The sequence below is a fragment of the Musa acuminata genome, chromosome BXJ3-1, assembly GCF_036884655.1.
Source record: "Musa acuminata AAA Group cultivar baxijiao chromosome BXJ3-1, Cavendish_Baxijiao_AAA, whole genome shotgun sequence".
Lineage (NCBI taxonomy): Eukaryota > Viridiplantae > Streptophyta > Magnoliopsida > Zingiberales > Musaceae > Musa > Musa acuminata.
This window is the reverse complement of record NC_088349.1, coordinates 21,390,731-21,415,388: the sequence shown is the minus strand read 5'-3', so window position 1 is coordinate 21,415,388 and position 24,658 is coordinate 21,390,731. Positions and strand designations below refer to the sequence as shown.

Here is a 24,658-nt window from a genome sequence, read left to right as displayed (position 1 = left end):
AATATAGATCCTATTATAGCTTTGCTAGGATTATAAACTATATTGGTTATGTTAATAAAGTCATTTATATCTTTTTATAATCGAGTGGTGGCTACAATTTAGAGGGAATGCATCAAATTTAAGGAAGATTGTTGTCTGTGTACTTTCACGAACGATGACCTCTAGTAGTTGCAAATGTAACTAGTCAACGTTCACATTGATTCACATGAAGGTTTGAAACAGACTATCGTATGAACGATTAGAGAAGCTAGTATATATCCACTACAACGTGCGACTAAGGTTGCAGTGTGCCGAGCTGGACAAGGAGCCAGAGGAACCAAAGATTGATCCCATCGACCTCCAGTACTACAACGAAGATTCACAGCCGATATTAGAGTGGGTCGAAGCAATGAAGAACCAAGAGGATCCTTTACTTGATGAGGCGAGAGATCCTCCATGTCCTTCGTGTTTTATCACCAAGGCAATAGAAGAAGAGGAAGACCATCCCTAGTAGGAGGAAGATTCCCCTTAGTCAGAACGTGGCGGAAGGAGCCGGACAACATTGAATCAAACTTCTAAAGGAACTAAAGACATACAACCATCATAATTGCCCGCTTAGCGCACAAAGGCAAGGGCAAAGGGGAAGGCAGTAGTATTAGCTGCACCGTTGAAAGAATCGAGCCATGCGACGAGACACCTCAATCACATTCAGCAACCCACACGACACAGAGACATGGTACCGATGTGAACAATAATGCCTTGACCGATAATGGCAGTGACGTCAAGGAGTTGATGGTCCTGTCCTCACAGTTTAAGGATGGTGCAAGAATCGAGGAGCAATATTTTACGTATGCCACCCAAGATTCAAATCATGAAGCTCGACTAGGTACTAGTCAAGTTAATACATGAAAGGCGAACAGAAAGATAGTGGATGCTTTTGAGCAGATGTGACAGAGCCTACACTACGTAGACATAAAACGAAGCTCATCGTATTCACAGTCGTCGTATTATGAAAAATCTTACGACCAATAGTAATACAGTGATGATCATTCATCTCTGAGTAGAAGTATGATGATCAATCTTATGATATAGAGTAGTAGATCAATGACAAAAGTAGAAGTTCTGACATTCTCCATGCTCCACACCAATACATGTCATAATCATACTTGCCTCAAGAGTCGCCTTAAACACGTGTGGTTCACGACGATCAGACTACAACCATCACAACATTAATGTTCCAATCAAGGATTGAAATATCATACAGTACCGGAGTTTCTACATTCGCTTGGTACGGTACGATACTGTATACCGAGCGGTATACCGTTCGGTATATATATACATACATATATATGTATATTAATAAATATATATATATATATATATATATATATAATTCGACGACATCGCCTCTCTCTTCTCCTAAGCCCTCGTTTATATATATATATATATATATATATATATATATATATAATATTATATATATATATATATATATTTATAAAAGGTGACGTCCCATCGCCTTAGCGACGTCGCCTCGTATATATATATATACATATATATATATATATTCCGTCCCGTCTAGTAACGGGCGGTCCGTGTATTGGTTAGCTGACGGACCGGTACGCACCGCCCGGCAGTGATTTCAATAGGCGCTCGGGTACTCGCCTAGGCGCTCGGGCGAGGAGAGGCGAGGCTCGAGTGCCTCGCTTCATTTCCAGGCGGCGCGCTTCAAAGAGGCGCCACCTGGGTGCTCGCCCGAGCCCAGGCGCCAGGTGCTTCGAGCGAGCGCCTGGGTTAAACCAGGCGACCAAATCAGCGTTTTAGGTCTGGTTCGGTCTCCGATGCTTTAGTTGGTTCAATCGAACCAACTAAAGCACTGATATCAGCGCGACTTCCCCAACCCTAACCCTGCTCGGCAATCACGATACTGCTGCCGATGCTGCTGTTGTCGCTCCCGCAACTCGCTGCTGCCGCTGCCACTGTCACCGCTCTCACTTCCGCTGCTACCGTTGCCACTGTCTCCGCTCACCGCTCCTGCTGCTCGCTACTACCGTTGTCACTGTCGTCGCTTGCCGCTCCCACTGTCGCTGCTGCTGCTCACTGCTACCGCTGCCACTATCATCGCTTGCCGCTGTCGCTCCCGCTTTTCTCAGTCAGCACCCTCGGTCTTCCCTTACACTTTTCTCCTCTTTCGATAGTATACTGTTAACAGTATACTAGTAACAGTATTTCGATTTATTAGATTAATAATATATTATTTTAATTTTAATACTATTAATTTTCGTACAAAACAATATCTAGTAGAAAATTTCAAGACTCCAACAGCTTGCAAAATGTGTCCACCTAAAGTAAAAAAAGAGTTGCTGAGTTATATAAATGAAAAGAAAAAACAAAAGAATGAATCTTACGAGAATTTACCAAAAGACAATGTTGAATATCTCAGGGATGAAGAAGAAGATTATTCTATGAGTATTAACCAAAGTGGGAAAAAAATATACGACAAAAAAGAAAAAGAAGTTATGAGTACTAAGAAGGGCAAAAAAGGACCAATGGATTTATATATGTTTTAAGGATCACAAAAGCAACAAGGGCAAGTAGGAGGCTCAAAATTTAGACAAACAAATATAAGTGATGCTTGTGATAAAGAAATAAGAGGAAGAACAATTCAGCACATTGCTCGCTTCTTCTATCAGGCTGGTCTTCAGCTTAGTACAACTCATTTAGACAGTTTTAAAGAAATGATTGAAGCTATTGGAAGATATGGTGCGGGATTAAAACCTTCAAGTTCTTATGAGATGCGAGTTTCATTGTTGCAAAAAGAGTTGAGTTATACAAATGACTTACTAAAGGGTCATAAAGAATCATGGGCAACACATGATTGCTCTATTATGTCAGATGTTTCGACTGATAGAAGGCGCAGGAGTATAATTAATTTTATGGTTAACTGTTCTTTAGGGACTATGCTTGTGAAGTCAATAGATGCTTCATCTTTTGTAAAATCTGGAGACAAGATATATGATTTACTTGACAAGTTTGTGGAAGAAATTGGAGAGGGACAACCGAAGGCTTAATAGTCCCATTTTAGTTGAATTGGTGGCCGCTTTAGGCTTGTAAATAAAGGTTGTGTCATGTGGACACTTGTGAGAGATTTTCGGTCTGTAATGGACCATTTTGACCCTTTGTTGTGCAACTGTTCAGAGCTTGTAAAGTCTGTTTGTAATTTACATTGTCTATGAAGTGTTTTCGGAAATATTTATTTGTGGATCCCGAGTGAGGCGTTTTCTCTTTTGTGGGTCCTAAGGGACCATGGGAGGCTTCGGGGAGGCTGACCTTTGCGGACGGACACGCAAGGGTGCCGCACGACTTAGGCAAAACCAGCTAAGTCCGTGACAGGTCGGTATGCCTCACATAATGTTTGGTACAATCGAAATTCAACTATTACCAATCTAGTCGATAGCAATCAAATTCCGACCAATACTGGGCTGAAATTTAACATCTCCGCCCCAATGGTCAATTTGACTATTGGGATCTCTTTTGGGCTTATAAAAGCCTCTCCCTACCCCTATGTTGTTCACATCGCTTAGGGTGGAGCATAGACGACGGAATGGTACTTTATATATGCCACCCAGAATTTAAATCATGGAGCTCGAGGATCCACACATCTCGTTTAATGTCTAAAGGATAGAAGAAAGAGCATGTAATAGTTGATTTTGGACAGATACGGCAGAGCCTCTATGATGTGAACATTAGTAGAAGCTTATGGTATTTATTATGGTTTGCAATACCATACTGTACCGCTTGGTACGGGCGATACATACCGATCCGATAGAGGACCGATACGGTTGATACATTAATATACCTTAGTGTACCGTGTTGGCATGGAAAAAATTGTAAACAGAGTGTTTGATGTAATGCTCATGCAAGGTTTGAAATATCGTACCGTACTGGTGTTTCGACATTCGCTCGGTACGGTACGATACAATATACCGAGCGATATACCATTCGGTATATATATATATATATATATATATATATATATATATATATATATATATATATATATATATATATATATATATATATATATATATATATATATATATATATATATATATATATATATATCGTCCGGTAACAGGCCATCCATGTACCAGTCAACTGATGGACCGGTACGTACCGCCCGGTACGGGCGATATTATTCGAAACTGCATACCTTATGCTCATGTATGTCAGTGCCTTTTGGTTTTGTTCATGCTTTGCACAACATGTAGAGAGCTAACAATAAGCTTGGCAGCCTTATTTTAGTTGCTTTAGTGATCGTTTTAGGCTTGTAAATGAAGGTTGTTATGTGGACACTTGTGAGCACTTCGGTCTGTAGTGGATCATTTTGGACCCTTTGTTGTGCGACCATTCAGAGCTTGTGAAGTTTATGGTTGTAATTTACATTGGCTATGAAATGTTTGCTGAAATGGTTGCTTGTGGATCCCGAGTGAAACATTTTCTCTAACTCATTTTCTCTTTTGTAGGTCCTTAGGGACCATAGGACGTTTCGGGGAGACTGACCTTTGTGGATGGACACATAAGCGTGCCACACAACTTAAGCAAAATTAGCTAAGTTCACAACATTTGGTATCAAAGTGGGACAAGCACACTTAGAAACACTTGGCATGCAAATGTGGGAGACCTAACGGGGCTATGTTGAGGGCAATCAGTACACGCGACCGTTTGGAGGAAATGGGCATGAAGATATAGGGAAAGGAGTCGTTCAGAGAAGCAGGCATCCAAGACTGGCATTCAGAGGAATGGCCAACACTTTGCGCGAGAGGTACCACGAGGACAAGCAAGATAGGAAGAATGCATAGTGCACAGAGGTTGGGATGGCTGAGTTTGAGCTACGACTCACCGTTGGCAACCAAACTTGACGATGCTCAAGGCAAGCAGGATGCTTGAAAAAAATGAGACCGTGCAAGGTGAGATGGGTTACTCAATAACTGAAAGAGCTATGCAAAACTCACAGAGGTAAGGGGAATTGCTTACTCGAAGAATTCGGAACTCATGCAAGGGCTTGTATACAAACGATGGATTGTCCGTGGCCATCCCAAAGCGATCGAAACTCGACGCCATAGAGCATTAAAACTTCCTCATCGGCATGAGAAGGATACGTCTGTAAGAAGCTAAAGTGTGCAGCAAGTTCAGCATGTTGCTAAAACTTGAGGGGTGCAGCGATTGGGCTGTATTGGCTAAGAGTCGCAATCTAGCAAGTGCGTTTACGGGAGCAGAACAATGCATAGTTTGTTCGGCAAGGTGAAGTAGTCCAAAGGGATGATGGTCTCCGAAACTTCTAGCAGGAAGGATACGAAGAGAGAAGTTGCTCCAACAAGACAAATATCCAGAAGGGATAAGTCTCGGCTCTCTAGAGGGAGAATTATGTGAAATGAACCGCACATTTTGAGGAGCAAGTACCTCAATACAACAGCTCCACAAATCTCAACGGATCGAGCGAACGACGACGAGTCGTCGCATGATCTCACATGAGGTAATGCATTGGTGGATGCATTGCGAGATCAAGTGAGAGAGCGACCCAAGGCAATACCAAATAAACGCATACTTAGAACCGATATGGAGATCGAACTCAACGGAAGGCTGACTTGTGGAATGGTGGGAGCGAGGGCTACTATCAACCCAATGCAAACCGAGGAGCGAGCAACTTGGGTGTAACTTAGTGAAATACCCAAGTCACATGAAAAGGGACAACATAGAAGATGGAACATAGAGCGAAGGCACGAAGCTTTCTTTGGACAGAGGTCAAGGACATGAACTCTTGCAGAGGCAAGAGCAATATCATGTCATTCCATGGGTCCCTTTTTCTGATGGAGTGGACTTGCGCTGCATGGTGCCAAAGATTAAGGGAGCTTTGAGGCACATGCACCTTATCTAATAGAAGCATTTGACGGAGGAACTAAGGTGACTCAACTTACGAAGGCGATGTTGGGGTTAGAAGGCCTTGTCACGGGACAAAAGGACGCGAAAGCAGGTACTCTTGAAGAATATGCCACAGTGCTGCCATTCGAGTTGCAGCGTAGATTGTGCTGGTGGGGGTAGAGGCCCAGGATCCAAGCAATGGTGCATCAATTTCAGCGATCGGTGGACTTCGGGAGCTACTAGGCAACGGATTGTCCTAGAGTTGTACTTCGTCTAGGTGTGACCCGAGAGCGAGTGGACGAAGGTCAATTGCTAAAGGAGTGAATACAATCGAAGGTGGCAGAGGCCCTACGATGTGCTGGCAAAGGCCACACATGGAGAGTCCAAGTTCATCCCACAATGATCAGAATGCAATGGAAATGTCTCCAGGAGGCAACATGGTGCAGTGGATCGTGGTGGAACACTTCGAGGCAATGCGACACACACAAGACATGCCCTGCGAGGAACTAGGTCATACGAAGGTATGATTAGGAGTTACTGGGAGCTCCACTTCGGTGAACAACATAATGGTAAGAAGGGTTATGGATTCAAAAAGGAATACAATGGTGCCATAGAGGCGAGTCTTTCGTGCATACACCAAAGTTTGCATCAAGTGAAAGCCTTGGTCAACAGCATATGAGAGTTGTGTATCACCGAGGGGGAATTCCAAATGCAAGTACTAGTGAGTCCCATAAGGGTACTTGATCATGCAGAGGAATGATTGGAGCGGCTGGAGAGTTGAACTACTCCAGAGCTCATATTCGCTTAAGGGAGCCAAGCAAGCTAAAGGACAAGACCGAGTAAGCAAACGTTACTACCAAGGAAGCTAAGGAGAACAGAATCAGCACGAGCCCTGCAACATGATGGCGGAGGCCATACACGGGAGTTGCAGTCTATCTTTCCATCAACCAAGGGGAACTGCTCAGAAAACACAGAAGTGTTGAAGTAGATGGTCGAAAGGGGCGAGGAAGCCACGACGAGTCTAGAGGAGCTTAGCTACCCAACACCAAGCATCGGTTAGAATGGAGGTGGACTCGGAGGAATGCCACAATGCCGCAAAGGCGGATCTACCGATCGCGAAAAAAGGGACGCAGATACGAGATGACAGATGGTAGGGCCATGGGCATGGTAGTGCCATGGCACCGTAGAAGCGGGACTTTTGTGGAGTCATCAATCCCTTGCTCTCATGGAGGGAGAGCGCTTGGTCATGGAAGGGGCCGGGAGAGTGGAGAATGTAGAGACAAACACTAAGTACCGAGACAAGGCCGAAGGGCAGAGGCCAGGAAACTTCGTAAGACCAATGTTAACGAGCTTCTCATCAATATAGCCGAAAGTGGAGGACTTCGGGTCGATGCAAGAGTGCTCGACTAAGGAACGAAGCAGGTAGTACACAATATTGTACCTTTGCTACTAAGAGGAGTAGGTGATAGAGATGATAGAGAAGACAGTACAATCCTAGAGACGACCAAAACTATTAGAGACTTGCTTCAAGTTGTGGTGAAAACTTCTTGCATTCCAAAAGTTCGATGACAATGAGAAGGTGAATCACAGTAGTTAACTCAATGCAAGGAGTGCAAACACTTCATATGCTTCGAAAGTGTGAGCAAAGAGCGAGCAAATGCCAGTAACCAACTCGATGCATGGAGTACAACTTTCAAGGAGGCAAGCAAAGTCAAATAACCTTTGACTTCTTAAGTCTTAAGAGAATGGGTAAAATCGAGTACCTTAATTATCTTATTTATCCAGTAGAAGAGCTCTACACAGGTTCAAAGACCCTTCAAAGAAAACCTAATGAAAGACAATAGTTGTCAAATCCTCACCAATGGTGATCGGTGCTACTAAGAGTAGATTGTCTGTTTCATTTCCCAATAGAATGTCAATCGAAAGCGGAAGTGATACGAACTTACTTGGAAGTAACAACTAAGTAGAAGAAGAATCGATGGGTAAATTTTATGGAGGAAGGATCCCAAAAACTTCAAAGTCTACGAGGCGATGCTCATTAAAGCTCCAACAGGCATCCACCCAGTTCAAACGGCATGAGTCATTTAAGAGACTGGCGTATAACAACAAAGGTCTTTTCTTTCATCTAAAAGATCCATAGGAATCAACAAGGATCAGCATAACTCAGCCGACCCTACACTAGAGTCGGTCATTAACGAGTTAAAGTAACATAGCGGATCAAAGTTCGACTACTCAACAACAACGACAGAGCAGTTGGGAGCCAAGAGGCGCGTTGCAGCTGAAACAGAAGATTGAAGACTCAGCAAAGGCAATAAGATACAATGTCGGCAAAGGCTTCGATGAGGACGTTGAAGGAATAAGTGGGGGCGAATGTTATGGACAAAATTGTAAACGGGGTGTTTAATGTAATGCTCATGTATGTCCGTGTCTTTTGGTTTTGTTCATGCTTTGCACAGCATGTAGAGGGCTGACAGTAGACTTGGCAGCCCCATTTTAGTTGCTTTGGTGGCCGTTTTAGGCTTGTAAATGAAGGTTGTGTCATTGGACACTTGTGGGCATTTCGGTCTATAGTGGACCATTTTGGACCCTTTGTTGTGCGACCGTTCAGAGCTTGTGAAGTCTATGGTTATAATTTGCATTGGCTATAAAGTATTTGTTGAAATAATTGCTTGTGGATCCCGAGTGAAATGCTTTCTCTAACCTGTTTTCTCTTTTGTAGGTCCTAAAGGACCATAGAAGATTTCGGGGAGTAACCTTTGCGAACGGACACGCAAGGGTGCCACACGACTTAGGAAAAACCAACTAAGTTCATGACAATGTGTCGGTACGTTTGGTGCAACTCGATACGTATCGTACCGACAATTGATTGGTACATCGAAACGATATGGCATTCAGAACTTTGGTATTTATAGCCTTCTCATTATGAGGCATCTTATAGCCAACATATATAAGGCATGTGAGGTCAACTTTTTTCGAGTTTGATCATTCCTATGCCATAAAGCAACATATCAATAATGATAGTTAAAGTTTCAATGCACTCCAACCTCCGTAGGCCTATATGCCAAGGTAGGCAATACCGAATGATAGCGCCCGATACGGGCGGTACGTACCGGTCTGACGGCATACCGGTACGCGGACCGCCCGCTACCGATATATATATATATATATATATATATATATATATATATATATATATATATAAACGAGGTGATGTCGCCGAAGCGAACGTCGAAACGCCGGTATGGTATGATATTGCGAACCTTGCTATATGCCACGACCATTCTTGCATCAAGAAGCTCTTAGAAAACTTGTTAATGATGATAGGCAATGACTCTTACCACATAGATGTATCAATGATACATGGTTTACCACAACAATATGAGTATTTTCAAGATTGGGTCCGATAAATCTATCATATCAATATACTAACTTCAAAGGATTCAGGGACCCGATCCATCAGCCGTGGAGTCTCGTCATTCAATTTGGTGGTAGAAACAACTATATGTTAATGTTATCTTGATAGTTTATTTTGCTCGAATATTAGAGGTTTGAAACCTAATCAAACATCACAACTCTCTTTTTTTATTAAGGTGATTCAAGATCAATGAAAGTAACTTTCTTCGATGGAAGGACCATGCAACAAAGCTCATAGATCCGAAAATATAAGAGTTTCAATTTTCACTTATGGCTTAGATATATATTATTTTTATTTAAATTTATAAATTAAGCAGAAAAAACCCAGAAATGGGTTTTTTTCTCAATTTCAATTAATGTACTAGTATGTACCAACGTACCAACATACCAACGTACAACACATAGGTACCAACCAGCATGTGCCGGTCTGGTCGAAGAACGATACACCTGGTCCATATGAGATAGTAAACCTTGGATTAAAGAGAAATAAAAGAGCATTTAATTAACAATAGTTCCCACATCTTGTTGACCTTTTATAGTGTGGATTAATAGAGAAGAAAAATAACATACCTATTTATGATAAGAAACCAGCATGTGACTGCCAAGGTTGACTAGTCTAAATCTTGGCATACTAGAAAGATAAAAATATATATTAACTATGAGGAACATGCAACTCCAAAACCACCCAAAGTTAAATTCAAATGCCTTTGCATCTCACATGCTCAAACTTCTAGTTTTTAGTTATAAACTAATTTCCTTGACATGCAATGTGCCAGCTTTACATGTAATGATTTTTCAAATAACATACTAGGCTATATCAACAATAAAAGCAAGAAGAGAACCTGAAAACGATTTTCCTATGAAAAATAGTTTCTTATCCATGCAAAGAACAGTTGTTTGTCATTTTCGACAAATATTCCACCACACAGAATAAATAGTACGCCCATTATGAAGACAAGACAACAATAAGTTACCAAGGAAAAAGAATTCAGGTAAGATTTGGCATCACTCTTTTTTTATGAAAAAAAAAATAAGCTACAAAAAATGTTTATGACGACTTTCCTTAATGATCGCACAAAATTATAATTTTCAGTTTTTTTTCAAAAGCGAAACTCCATCCTTCAAAAGATTTCAGAAACAAAACAAGACAAACAAACAAGAATTTGTTTTCCCAATTATTACTTCATCTTTGATAACCATATTTTCTCCAGAAAACCAAAAATGGGGCAAAAAGTCTGTTTTGGTCAAAAAGACTACAGAAAAAAGGGACTAAGCGATGAAGAATATCCAGGTACTAAAATTACACTAACATACATCTTTCATCTTCACAAACAGGCTTATCATGCTCTCGGAGAAGTCTCCTTTTGGTGTCAAGTTATGTTGCTGCATCATCGAATAGACTGGATGAACCTAAATCAAGAAAAATTCAACCTCAAAAACTGTAGGTGACCAGGAAAAAAAGATCTGGGGCATATAAGCAAAATAATAACCAGCAGAAAAAAATAAAATGCAAACTCAATATCATACATAAATGCAACAAAATAAAAGTTCAATATTTTTCAATTAGGATAGATGCTTCATGTGCTGTACAATGGAAGAGAATCCTTACTAGTGCTCTTCTAACTCAGCATGAAACATAGTTCAGACTCTGAAACTAAAATGATGGATAACAGCATCGAAGAAACTGTATTCAGTTTTAATAAATTTAAATGATGCAAGCTGAAATTATAATATTTCCTAATACACCATATGTCAAGTATCTTCAGTTCTTGCCGACATTAGTAAATTTTTTTTCAATTATGAAGATAAGATGAAAGGTTTCTTCACCCAATCAAAAAAGAGAAGGCCCACAAAGTTTTCCAGAAAATAAAAGGGAAAAAACAGAAAAAGGAAATTGAGACTTCCTCTTCTACTTCATGCCATCTAGGATTATGAAAAGTGAGTTTTGGCCTTTAAGTATTCATTTTTCCCCCTTTGGAAATTTGAACTGAAGAATCCTTTTCATTTCCAGCTCTCTGTACATTTTTTCCCCCATGTCATTCCGGTTATATTATTTTATCTAAAAAATGTGGCATCACATTGCTGAGTTATATTACGACATTACTTTTTAAATCAAATTGTTCTTAGTTACCAGTATCTTTCAATTTAGAAACCATTCCAGCTTAAGATCTGGATGTTGGTATGATTGTTATGTTTGTTATAGCATAAAGACCAATCAGTTTATTTGGCAGGATTAGGAATATCATTATAATATTATGTAAGATTGTTGGAAATTAAGAGGTGTAGAATTGATGCCAAAGTACCATAATTTTGAATCAAAGCCTACATTGTGAAGCTTAATAAATTGACAAGAATTCAGTTATTCCACTATCTGAAGGCCTTGGGGTCGGTTTATATTTGTGTACAGCCAACTGCCAAAATACATATATCAAAGAAAATTCTAAATTCGGAGCTAACTCATCTAATAACTGTATCAAAAAATTCAAACCCAAACTTGACCTACCTGATATATGTAAAGAGAACCAATTTGTTTAAACTCCATCAATAAACAGGTCATTTGTTTCAAGTCAATGATGACACGGTCAACATAAATTGACACACTTGCACAATCCAAACTCGAATTGGTAAATTCAGATTGGCCAAGTAATGACACAATTAAACCTTATAATATTCATAAATAACAATAACATAGTTAACACAAAAATGAAAATGGCATATCTAACATATTTAAGATTATTATCAATTGCCCTAATTGGCTTCAGTCAGTTCAAATTTGTAAACCTGAATCAGACCCTTTTAATGATTTTGTTGTTCCTGTTAAACCTTTTACGACTGAAATTCATATAAGCCAAAGAAACCTGCTTATATTACATCAAGGTTGGCCAGGCAACAATTGCCACTCCTAATGGTAGTTAAGTTTATTTCCTCTGACTTGTTGAGAGATAAGGACCTTTGCTCACAATATAGGCCTCACAACTTAGCTGGCCTGTCATAAAAACTGGCAATTACCATGGATGGTTGCCCCTCTCATGTTCAGATGATAAATGGAGCCATGATCCAACATTACATTAGGATTTATGAGTTGTGAGCCAGAGTCAACAGATGTTAATGACATTTCACAAGGGAACACCAAATTTTATAGATGCTATCCTTTTTACCAACACAACCTATACAATAACAACAAGATTAATGAGAAACAATATTTCTACAATGTTTACAAGTGCTAACTTAGATGAAACAATAAAAAAGCTCATGAAATGAAGTACTCCACTCAAGAGACATACTATTCCACCACTTTGTAAGACAACTGGATCCTACCCAGTGTCAGATGAGATGACCTCCAATCATAACTCAAGAACAAGCCATGGTCAACAGAAGTGATATGGTGACAAATGAAGACAGAGATCATGTGGATTCGTAGGTAGAAACTTGTAGATTAGTCAAAATTCAGATTAGCTTGACAAGCCTCAAAATGTATTTTTTATAGAATAGTCCTTGACAATTATTTAGGCTCTGACTTACAGCTACATCCCACAAACAGTGAGTGTTGATCCAACATGATCACAAGTTATTTGCTAACAGGCAAACTACTTCAGTTGGAGCCGATCTACCTACTTGAACATGATAGAAGAGAGAGCCGCAGATGATCACCTAAAAGAAGACAACCGTCGGAGCCACAGTAAGGGTGGCTTCTATAAGCTAGGTGACCAGGATTTGAGACAGAGAAGCAACCTCTCTATAAGGCTGCACATATTGACTCCCACTAGACCCCACATTGGCATGCGCCTTCTTCACTAGACCTTCCTTTCTTTTCTATAATCAACCAAAACATGGTTGCTGACAGTTATTTGAGCATAATATAGCAATTTGAATGTTAAACAGATCGATTTCCTAATTCCTAGGCCATTGTTTTTTTGCCTAATCATCATGAAAAGCAGGCCAACGATGACACAAGGATTATCTAACATTTTGAGCCACAGAAGAATGTAGAATAAAACGAAAAGGAGCATCTGCTCAATGAGAGAAATTTTACAAGTTTCCTTACGACAGAGACTACCTTTCTGTTTGAATGGTAAATCCTCATCAAAGTCTAGAAGAAGCACAAGCACGCTCATGAAAATATCTTTTTAAGGATAACTATTTTACAAAATCCAAGTGTCATGAATTCCCTATTATCCTTTTGAGTTGTCACTCATGGGCATACTTTGGTATTGCTTTTGAAATGAAGTATAGATGCGAACTACTAATTGGGCACATTTGGTGAGATAATTGGCGGCAGAATCATGCCTAGATAATAAGGACATCATCCTAATAGAATCAATTTCAGAATCCACATCATCCAAGTTATGTGACAAATAAGCATTATTGGGTAAAGATGTTGAATCCACAAACAGTAGAACTTCATATCAGCAGATTTGGACTTCAACAAACCATAATATTCCACTATTTGATCATGGAGTTTCTGAACAATACTATAACCTGTTTAGGACATTAACATATTAACAGCATGAACAAACTAAATGGAGTTGGTGGAGAATTAAAGCATACCATGTCAAGCTCACCATATTGTTCACAAGCATGCAATATTGGATGAAAACATTGGATTGGTACATCCAAACCAGATTTACAAATATGGTCCACTATATCAAGGGCAGCATAAATCTGCAAACAATACATGGAGTATTCCATTAATTCAAAAATGAACCAGAATATATGGCTAGAGACTTCAAAATAAAATGTAAAACACAGAACAAAGATCGAACAAAATTCAAAAGCGTTTATTCCTAAACTGAGTTCAAGATATGTGATGTTTAATAACCAGCAGAATGTTTCAAAGCGAAACAGAGAGATGAGTTTCATGATCAATACAGTTAAAGCATCATATTTTTCAGATCAATATGCTAAAATCAGAGGAGCAAGTCATTAAATTGCTAGAATATGTTGCCACCGGCATATATCTACAACGAATTTCATACTAGCCAGAACAGGATTTGTGCCTAGACCATGCGGTGTTAGCACACCCTCATGCCTGTACAAAATCTTGCACACTAAAGTGACAACCAAAGAAGCATTGACACAAGCACATGATATACATAAGCCAAAATAGAAAATCTTCAAAACGAAGACACATCACAGCAATTACCAAATATGAATTTTGTATATATCGCTAAAATCTTTATATATCAAGAAATATTGTGCAGTGTGAACAACTTGGATAATCTATGATTATTTACATGGACTGCAGTTCCCCCTAGTTCAGTTTGTAATGACTTGATGTATACTAGTCCGAGCCCAAACTGAAATGCAGAAAGCCCCCGATTTTAGTTAATTCTATTAGAAAAAATTAAAACAAAGGATTAGGACATCACCTTGCAGAATTTAAAATTTTGAGGCCTCTTCATTCACAAAATTTGCACAATGATTTCACTTTTGCTTATCCATTACCTCGAAGTTTGTGTCACATCCGCTTTTCAATGTCACTCTACTAGAAGATGAAGGAACCTTTCGTGAAATCGATCGACATGGGATAAGTAAGAGAAATGAGGCATTCGATTTCACCCATTCTCTCAATAGTTGAAAAGACCAAGGAATCTTTTTGCCCACCACTAGAAGATGTACTCCATACATTATGCCAATTATAAGCCTTCACCTTCATTTGCACTTTGCTCATCCTCTTGGAGCGCTCGAAGTGTTCCACTCCTTGCATAGAATTGGTAAATAGACTTCGCCGCTTCTTTACCATCTCATTTCTAGAATGCAAGAATGTGTGTTGCCCTGAAAGAACAAAATTTCACCCTGACTAGAGCAAGTCTCTAATAGATCGAGTCCCTCTAGGTTTACCACCTTCATCATTTTTTCCACCTACTCAACCGAGCACAAAAGGTTATAGCACTATGTGCTGGCTACTTTGTTCCTTAGTCGATCACCATCACATCCACCTGAAGACCCCCACTTTTGGTTATCTCGATATGAAGTCCCTAAACAGAAACCTTACAAAGTTCTCTAACCACTACCCTACTGCCTTGTCCTGGTACCTCGTGATTGCCCCATTGGACTATCCATGCCTAGACCCCCTTCTCAACCAATGCCCTCTCCTCATGAGAGCAAGAGAATGATATCTCCCCAAAAATCCCACTTATGTTGTACTGTGACACATCCTTAGGATCACAGCCCTATTGTGCCTCAGATCTACAACCCTTTTTACCATGATCAATAGAATCCACCACTCCGGCCTCATGGCACTCCTTCCTGAGTCCATTCAGACCGATGCTGCATGTGTTGGCATGCACTCTAAAGACCCACCTATGTGGTATTGTGTCACATATGCCGATACTTAAAGCCTCTATCTAATGCAAATTTGATGCACACATGGAAGACCCATCTCTACGGTATACCATGGCACTCTGTTAGAACCCTTGCAGATTCTAAGCTTGGGGTTAATCTCTTTAGGGGATCAGCCTCCATGGAACTCTATAGGGGTTCCTCCCTCCAAGTTATCGTTCAAAGGCTACAGAAAAGATTCATCTATTGCTTATCAAAAGAGGATGAATACATGGCTATTTATAGGATTTCTAAACCCTAACTCCTAATAGGACTCCTACTCAAGACTCCTACTCAATTAAGACTCCTACTCAAGACTCATATTCCTTTACAACTCATAATTCTTCTCTAAGAAATAACCTTCAAACCCTAGCCGGCCTCTTCACCTCTTTAATAGGGGTCCGCTTAGGTAGGTTTTACATAAATGCCCCTCTCAATTAGGACTCTCCTAGCTAGAGTCCTAACAGACCCGCCTTCTTCAAATCGGCCTTATCCTCGAGGTTTACAATCCATGAATTCTGGGAATTTGATCTTCAAGTCGTCATAGTTCTCTCAAGTGGCACCTTCTGCTGGTAAGTTCGCCCACTGTATTAGCATTTCAATAGTGGGTCGTCGTCGTCGAGTCACGATCCGTCGATCAATAATGGCACTCGACTGGGTATGGAGTTCTCCTTGGGTAGTCATATTTGGTGGGTGGCTTTGGGCTCTTTAAGCACATGTTTACCACTTTCGTTTGGCCATCGGTTTGCGGGTGATACACCGTACTCCTTTTCAATTTAGTGCCCTTATAACGTAATTCTTTTGAGTCCCAATTATAATGAGCCACGAAACTTGGTGCTTCCTCCAATTTTTTTTTTTTATGATCTTACTGGTCTCCGGATCTTCCTACCATTCCCTCTTAATATCCTCAGGGATGTTGCTAGTCGAAAGTGAAATGGCTGAAAATTCAGCTTGCTTGGGTAGCCGTGAAAGCACATATGCAATAATATTTTCTTTCCCATTTTTGTAAGTTATTTCATAATCATATCCAAGAAGCTTTGTTACCCATTTTTGCTGCTTGGGGGAAGATATCTTCTACTCCAAGAAATATTTTAGGCTTTTATGGTCGGTCTTGATTTGAAAGCATCACCCAATCAAGTACGATCTCCATTTGGCCACCGTATGCATAATCGCGAGCATCCCCTTGACATAAATAGTCATTTTGAGATGGGAAGGAGATAATGCCTTACTGGTATAAGCGAGGGGGCGGCCATCTTGCATTAGTACAACACCAATTCCGACTTCGGAGGCATCGGCTTCAATAACGAAAGTCTTGCCGAAGTCGAGTAGCGCTAATACGGGCGTTGTCGTCATTGCGGCTTTAAGTTTGTCGAAGGCGGTGGTGGCTTTGTCCAACCATTGGAAAGCATCTTTTTTCAACAAGGAAGTAAGTGGTGCACTGATCTTTCCATCATTTTTTACGAACTTGTAGTAGTAGCCTATTAAACCGAGAAAGCCACGTAGCAATTTTATGTTCCTCGAGGTCGACCAGTTCTACATTGCTCCAATTTTAGAGGGGTCCACTACCACACCTTCCTCTGATATGATATGCCCAAGATATTCCACCTTCTGTTGAAGAAAGCAAAAATTCGTAGTGGTCGTTGTGTGTTCAAAAGGTGGTTTTCGGTATGTCTTCTTCGCACACTCGTATTTGATGATACTCCGATCAAAGGTCCAGCTTTGAAAAGATTTGTGCTCCCTTTCATCTAGCAATTCATCTACTATTGGAATAAGGTATTTGTCCTTGACGGTTATGTTGTTGAGAGCTCGGTAATCAACACACAATCGCCATGTTCCGTCCTTCTTTCGTACGAGGAGCACCGGTGAAGAGTAGGGGCTGCAACTTGGCCGAATAACTCCTGTTTCGAGCATCTCTTTTACAATCCTTTCTATTTCATCATTCTGGAGATGCGGATACAGATATGGCTGAGTATTTGCTGGAGATTTGTCTGGAAGAATCATTATACAATGATCATGCCGACGGGTAAGAGGTAGGTTGCACGGTTCGTCAAATATATCTAAAAATTCAGCAAGCAAAGGAAGCAGATTTGTATCTTCAAATTTTGTTGGCTCTCCCTTAGTTTGCTGCTCAAATTGTACCAAAAAGCCGCTGCATGCTTTATGCACAACCTTCTCCATTTGTTGTGTGCAAATCGTCGTTACGTTGCCCCAACGTTTCCTGTGCAGTATCACCTGTTTCTCCTTACTGTAAAATTTCATAATTAGTTTCATAAAATTCCAAGAAACATCACCTAATGTCGTCAACCATTTAATTATGAGCATGGCCTCATGATCATCAAGAGGGAGGAGGAAGAAATATGCAATTATCTCTTGGTCCTACAGCAACAGTTTCGCCCGCGAGCATCTCTGGTCGCACTTTAGGATTCTGCCGTCGGCAACCTTTACATCGGACTTGCTGCAACCTTCGATGTGGAGTGTCATCCGAGCTGCAACCTTACTATTTAGGAAGTTATTAGTGCTGCCCGTGTCGATGAGAACAATGATCGGTTGTTGTTTGAGAAAGCCTCCAACTTTCATCGTTTGTGAGTTTGAGTAGCTAGCTAGTGCGTGTACCGTAACATCGGTCGATTGTAGCTCTTCTTCTTCATGTTCAAGGCTTTCTTCTGGATGTTCAATGGCCTCTTCTTCTACTAGTTCAATCATAAGAAGTCTCCCTTTACTACAACAATGCTCACAGCTCCACGGCTCGTCGTAGTGCCAACATAACCCCTTCGCATATCGCTCCCAAAGCTCTTCTCTTGTCAACCTTTTTGGTGCAGGGACTCGGTTGACAGTAGGAGGGGTTGAGGGCTTCAGTATTGCTGGTCGAGGAGCGACCCTAGTCCTCCGGGCTTCATGGTTCAATCGCTTCTCTTGAAATCGTGCGAAAGAGATGGCTGCCATAAGCGTGTACGGTTGTCGCGCTTTACCTTCTCCCCGGATCTCCGGCTTCAAGCCCTCAATGAAGATCCCCAATAGTTGTTTTTTAGACCAATCATGAGTTTGATTAGATAACCTTTCAAACCTGATTTGGTACTCCTGAATGGTGGAGGTTTGTCGGATCTTTGCTAGTTGTCTGTCAGTGTTCTCGTAATCGGTTGGTCCGAAGCATATCAGTAGTCATTATTTGAATCGTTGCCATGAGAGGACTCCATGAGTGTGTTCAAACCAGTCAAACCACTGTATGGCATCCCCTTCAAGATGTATAGCCACAATTTTCACCATAGATGTGTTCGCGGTTTTGTAGTACCGAAAATATCGCTCCGCGCGTGAGATCCAACCAATCGAGTCTCCTTCCCATCTAGGGAAGTCCACCCTCATGCGTGGATAGTTGGGATCGATAATAGAACCTCCCCTCTCTTGGAAGTCATCTCTTCGGGCTTGGTGTGATTAGTTAGAGCTCTCCCCTTGATGTGATTTCTTCGAGCTTGGTGGTCGGACCAAACTGAGTTCGATAAAGAGAGTCTGAATCTTATCTTCCATTCGTGCCTCAAAGGCTTCGAATTTAGCATTGATTGCCTCCTTAGATGCCATAGTATATGCCTCCAAATCTGTGATGTTAAGATCTCTCTTTTGTTGCCGGGTTAAAGGCATGTATAGGTTGAGAGAAGTGATGGTCGAAAGGGTTGGTGGATTGGTAGATATAAGCTGCGGTTTAGGCTTGTTTTGTGGCTGTTTTGGGTGCAGTTTGAGGGTGTGGTTTGGTGGAGTTTTAGGGCTATGGATGAAAGTTTTAGATCTGTGGTAGATGGCAGCAAAGGTTTGATAGAAATCAATGGAAGTTGCTGCAGGTATGCGTTGTCTTATAAGAGCAGAATTGTCGTCGAAGAAACAATGGTTTCTCGATGAAATTTCCACCAAAAACTTGAGAAATTTGAGGAGGGAATTGACAGGAAAATCTCAATTTATATGACAGCAAGGATGTCCAATTTAATCAAGAAACTTTCGGCAGTATAACAGTAAGGAAATTAGTGCAAGTTAAGATAGCAGAATTCTCGTCGAAAAATTTCAACAGTTCGCGATAAAAATTTACAGCAACACAATCATTTTTAGAGATAAATTTCTTAATAGATCAATCTTAGATGGAAGCCAAGACGATCTATGAAGTGTATAAGAAATTTCATTCAAAAAAGATTGCAAATAGATGGGTTAAGGCAATAATATGCGGCTAAAATTTTCTACAGCACAAATTTTCAAGTGTAGCAGATTGGACGTAAAAGATCAGTTGTTATATTAAAAATTTTTCGACGAAACCAAAAGGAAATTCACTGTTAGGAATTATCAAAGATATCATAAAAATTGCATAGAGATTTGGATAGAAAAAACGTAGTAGCAAGATCAAACAAACTGTGCTATGCAGTTGGAATTTTACAGTGCAGATTTTAAAGTACAGCAGTTTAGACGTAAAAGATCAATGGTTTATATTGAGAATTTTTTAACAAAACCAAAGGAAAATCTGCTGTTAGGAAGTGTCAAAGCTATCATAAAAAATTCGTAGAGATTTGGATAGAAAAAACGTAGTAGCAAGATCAAACAAACTGTGTTATGCGGCTGGAATTTTACAGTGCAGATTTTCAAGTATAGCAGTTTAGACGTAAAAGATCAATGGTTTATATTGAGAATTTTTTAACAAAACCAAAGGGAAATCTGCTGTTGGGAAGTATTAAAGCTGTCATAAAAATTTCGTAGAGATTTGGATAAAAAAAACGCAGTAGCAAGATCAAACCATGGTATGCAAATTTCGAATGGTACCGCCCAATACGGGCGAAACGTACCGGTCCGACGGCATACCGATACGCGGACCGCCCGCTACCGGATGGATCGTGCTTGCAACAGTGCTACAGTAATACACTATTGGGATGGCTGTGGAAGGGCAGCGAAATGCCAAGAACGCTGCTCTGATACCATGTGATCGAACCCTTACAGATTCTAAGCTTGGGGTTGATCTCTTTATGGGATCAGCCTCCTTGGAATTCTATCGGGATTCCCCCCTCCAAGTTGCTGCTCAAAGGCTGTAGAAAAGATTCATCCATTGCTTATCAAAAGAGGATGAATATATGACTATTTATAGGGTTTCTAAACCCTAACTCCTAATAGGACTCCTACTCAATTAAGACTCCTTCTCAAGACTCCTAATAGGACTCCTACTCCTTTACAACTCCTAATTCTTCTCTAAGAAATAACCTTCAAACCTTAGCCGGCCTCTTCACCTCTTTAATAAGGGTCCGCTTAGGTAGGTTTTACATGAATGCCCCTCTCAATTAGGACTCTCCTAGCTAAAGTCCTAACACACTCACTCCCTGAGTCCATAGTCATTGTTCTAATACAAATTCGATACACGCATGGAAAACTCGCCTTTATTGGTACCAATGACATCATTAATTGAATATCATAGTACTTTTACAAACTCTTTCGGTGGTCGATCAATCATTCTTCAACTTACATGGTCTCATCCTTTGAGTCCATTATCAAGCGTTCTCACTTGCATCGAGCATTATCAAATTAGGTTGACATCAAGCCATAGCTCGAACTCAGTCATCCCAACCTTCATGCGCATACACATTCTTCCTAACTCACTTATTCTCGTGGTGCCTGTCACATGAGAGGTTGGTTGTTCCTTCGAATGCCAATTTCAAATGTTTATCGACTCCATTATCCATGCCTCATGCAACCCTACTAGGTCCCCTACGTTGCGTGCTAACTGTTTGTTAATGTGCTTGTTCCGGTTCTAATACCATTATATCACAAACTTATCTGGATTTTTATTAAAACGTTGAATGCCTTAGGTCCAACCAGAATGGGTTATAGATATGCTTCGAATGCCTTGACTGTAGCACTCTGTGATAATGTGTCGATACGCTATATAGATAGGTCCAAGCATAGATTATTTATATATGTAACTTGTTAACAACCATTCATAGAGATATTTCAAATGTGTAAAGAAAATATAAATTAAGGAAATTATTCACATCAGAATAAGTCAACAATTCAAATTCACTCTACCTTTATTCAATGTCTAGAAGTCACATATATGTGTGTGTGTGTGTGTGTGAGTGTGTGTGTGTATATATATATATATCATAAATGTAGTATAAAAATGAAAGGGGGCATCACTTCAAAGGAATAGTTCAGCATAACTTGGACAAGAATTCATAGTAATCCCTTTATCATGCTATCATACTAATGGCCATCACAAATGCCAGTTCATATTATTCCAGAAGCGTACTTGTGTCCTCGTGTAGTCAATCATGCAATTAACTATAATGCATAGATGACAAAAACATTTCACGTTCGACTACATAACTTTTTTTAGGCATAACTTTACAACTAAACATCCCTTACATGCCCACTTTCTTGCAGATGAAAACATACTAACAATATAATGAAAATTTAATTCTAGCTCCTTCATAGGTTTAAGTAGAACCATTGCCTTATGCAGATCAGGATCTAATTCAGTTTAGCTCTAGCTATACTGAAACGGTATATCTATCACAGCCACATATATAAATATGTTATTCCTTACAAGAAAGAAACTTGATTAAGCAGCTTAATTGCTTCAGGTGGGATTGCACTATCTAATTCAGTTTAGCTCTAGCTATACTGAAACGGTATATCTATCACAGCCACATATATAAATATGTTATTCCTTTCAAGAAAGAAACTTGATTAAGCAGCTTAATTGCTTCAGCTGGGATTGCACTCTATTGGTCATGGATAATAACATGAAACCATTTCCCCTTTCCCTCTCAGAGCCATCACTACTAAATTATCATAAACAATGCAACACCTGGCAGACTCTGTAACTAATTGTAAACAAGTACTTCTCACTGCCCCTGGTCAACAATTTCAGCAGACAAATTTTCACCTCTTCAAGTTTACAATGTGTTTTCATAAATATATTATCATGTCAACATGCATTTATGTGGTCCATTACTCCAGCTTTTTTTCTTTTTCATACTAAATAGTTCACATATTCTTCTGATAAATTAACCTAAAGTACATAACATCATAAGATGCACAAACACCTTTCCAGATTCCCAAAGATTTCTTATGTATGTTAAATCTTGCATTTAGTTTCTAATTGTATACTCATTCGCAGAGAAGCACATTTTCTTTGAACCACCTAGCCTCTACAAGGATCAACATAGCACATGATTAAAAGAAAAAAGGAATCCAAGATATGCTCAATCTTCATACTTTGTATTGAAAATCCCTGCCATATTCGATAGCTCCAGTGATCGAATGCTAACATATTGTTAAAACAAATCGTCAACAAAAGTATATAGGATAACACAAGTAACATAATTGGCAAACAAAGAGGTCTCAAATTTTGACCAAGTTGCCTAATCTTGTCAAAATGCTCGAGTTTCTTTACCAGAATAATGACATGGAATATTAGAACATATGACAGAAAAAGTGGCTAGGGGATGTACCTTACAAGAGTTGCAACAATGCATGATGACCTTCTCATATGATGCAATGGAGGGTATTATTCCAAGTTTCTGATGCAAGTTAATGAACTTTGATACAACATCTTCAACCTTCAAGGTTCAGTAATGTCTCATCATATGGTGAAATTATGAACCATTAAATACATGAAGACATTCTTTAAACTTCACGATACACAGACTTCTCATTGTGGGAACCAACAACAGACCAAGAAAGAAAAGGACATGGATGCCTCTTGCAAAAGAATAGCAGACAAACATTGTGGGAACATTCAGTTAAAATGAGTAATTTTAAGCAGACAAACATTACTGAAAAAGAATAGCATGTATTATATCTAATAACAGCAGGAAATGATGTTCACAGCAGGTACAAATGCCTCTTGCAAATATTATATTAGCAATGTAGACATCAAATTCTAGGCCTTCTAAAAGCAACTATCATGAGCAAGGTTCGTAATTTCGTATCATACCGGTGTTTCGAGCTTTGCTCGGTACGGTATGGTACAAGCGTACCGAGCAGTATGTTAGGGTGTACCGCTCGGTATATATATATATATATATATATATATATATATATATATATATATATATATATATATATATATATATATAAAAGAAGGTGTACGTTGCCTCGGCGACATCGCCTCCTTTTCTTCTCCTCATCTGCGGCGTTTGATGAAAGCGTCGAAGGTCGTAGATGCCTCCGACCTTCAACGAAGAACGCGGTGAAGAAGAAGCCGAGCCGCTGCCTCTCCGTTACCTTCTGGATCGAGATTGTCGAGGGAGAGCGGTGCTAGATCGAAAAGCATCGAGGTTCTCCCAATTATCCCTCTTCTTCGAGCAACTTCTCTCTCTTCTCCCTCGACGCTTCTTCTCTCGTCACAGCCAGGCTGATACCGCCTGGTAGCGAGCGATCTGCGTACCGATCTATTGGCAGACCAGTATGTACCACCCGGTACGGGTAGTATCATTCGAATTAAAATCCTTGATCATGAGTATCTAACAATCACATCAACTCAAAAAGATTTAACAACTAGGTAGGTCTCTTGCCTATAGTTTCTCTCACAGGTTTCTCTCTTCTCCAATAATGCCATGGTCGGAAGTTTGGTTTGGTAGAATCAACTAAAAATTTCACTCTAGTTTGAGCCTAGTCAAAATGGAATCCTGAACCAAGATTCGTCATACCGTACCATACCGGCGTTTCGACCCGGGCTCGGTATGGTATGGTACCAGTGTACCGGGCGATACATCAGGGCGTACCAAGCGGTACATTCTGGTGTATCGAGCGGTACACCCTAGTGTAACAAACAATTTTATACTTTTTCATACTGTAGCAGTGCTACAGTATAATACTGTAGCACTATAGCGGTACCAGGCGATCCACGTACCGGTAACCTATCGGACCGGTACGTACCACCCGGTACGGATGGTATGCTTCGGTATGGCAGACCTTGTCCTGAATATTGACAGGTCATCTCTGATGGGTCCAAATAACTGAGTACCCCACATATATACAAGTAATTGTTCACTACCTA

General features: G+C 40.1%; 1 protein-coding gene across 2 annotated transcripts in view; it reads right to left on the bottom strand.

Moving 5' to 3' along the window:
- LOC135628246 (pentatricopeptide repeat-containing protein At4g04790, mitochondrial-like) overlaps window positions 1-24,658 on the bottom strand; it is a 65,499-nt gene that overhangs the window by 25,863 nt on the left and 14,978 nt on the right. For both annotated transcript variants that reach the window (XM_065134837.1, XM_065134838.1), the window contains exons 6-8: window positions 23,109-23,216; window positions 13,864-13,977; window positions 10,630-10,725 (exon numbers count right to left, since the gene is read on the bottom strand). In XM_065134837.1, the coding sequence (XP_064990909.1) occupies window positions 10,630-10,725; window positions 13,864-13,977; window positions 23,109-23,216 (318 nt within the window). The remainder of the gene's footprint in view (window positions 1-10,629; window positions 10,726-13,863; window positions 13,978-23,108; window positions 23,217-24,658) is intronic.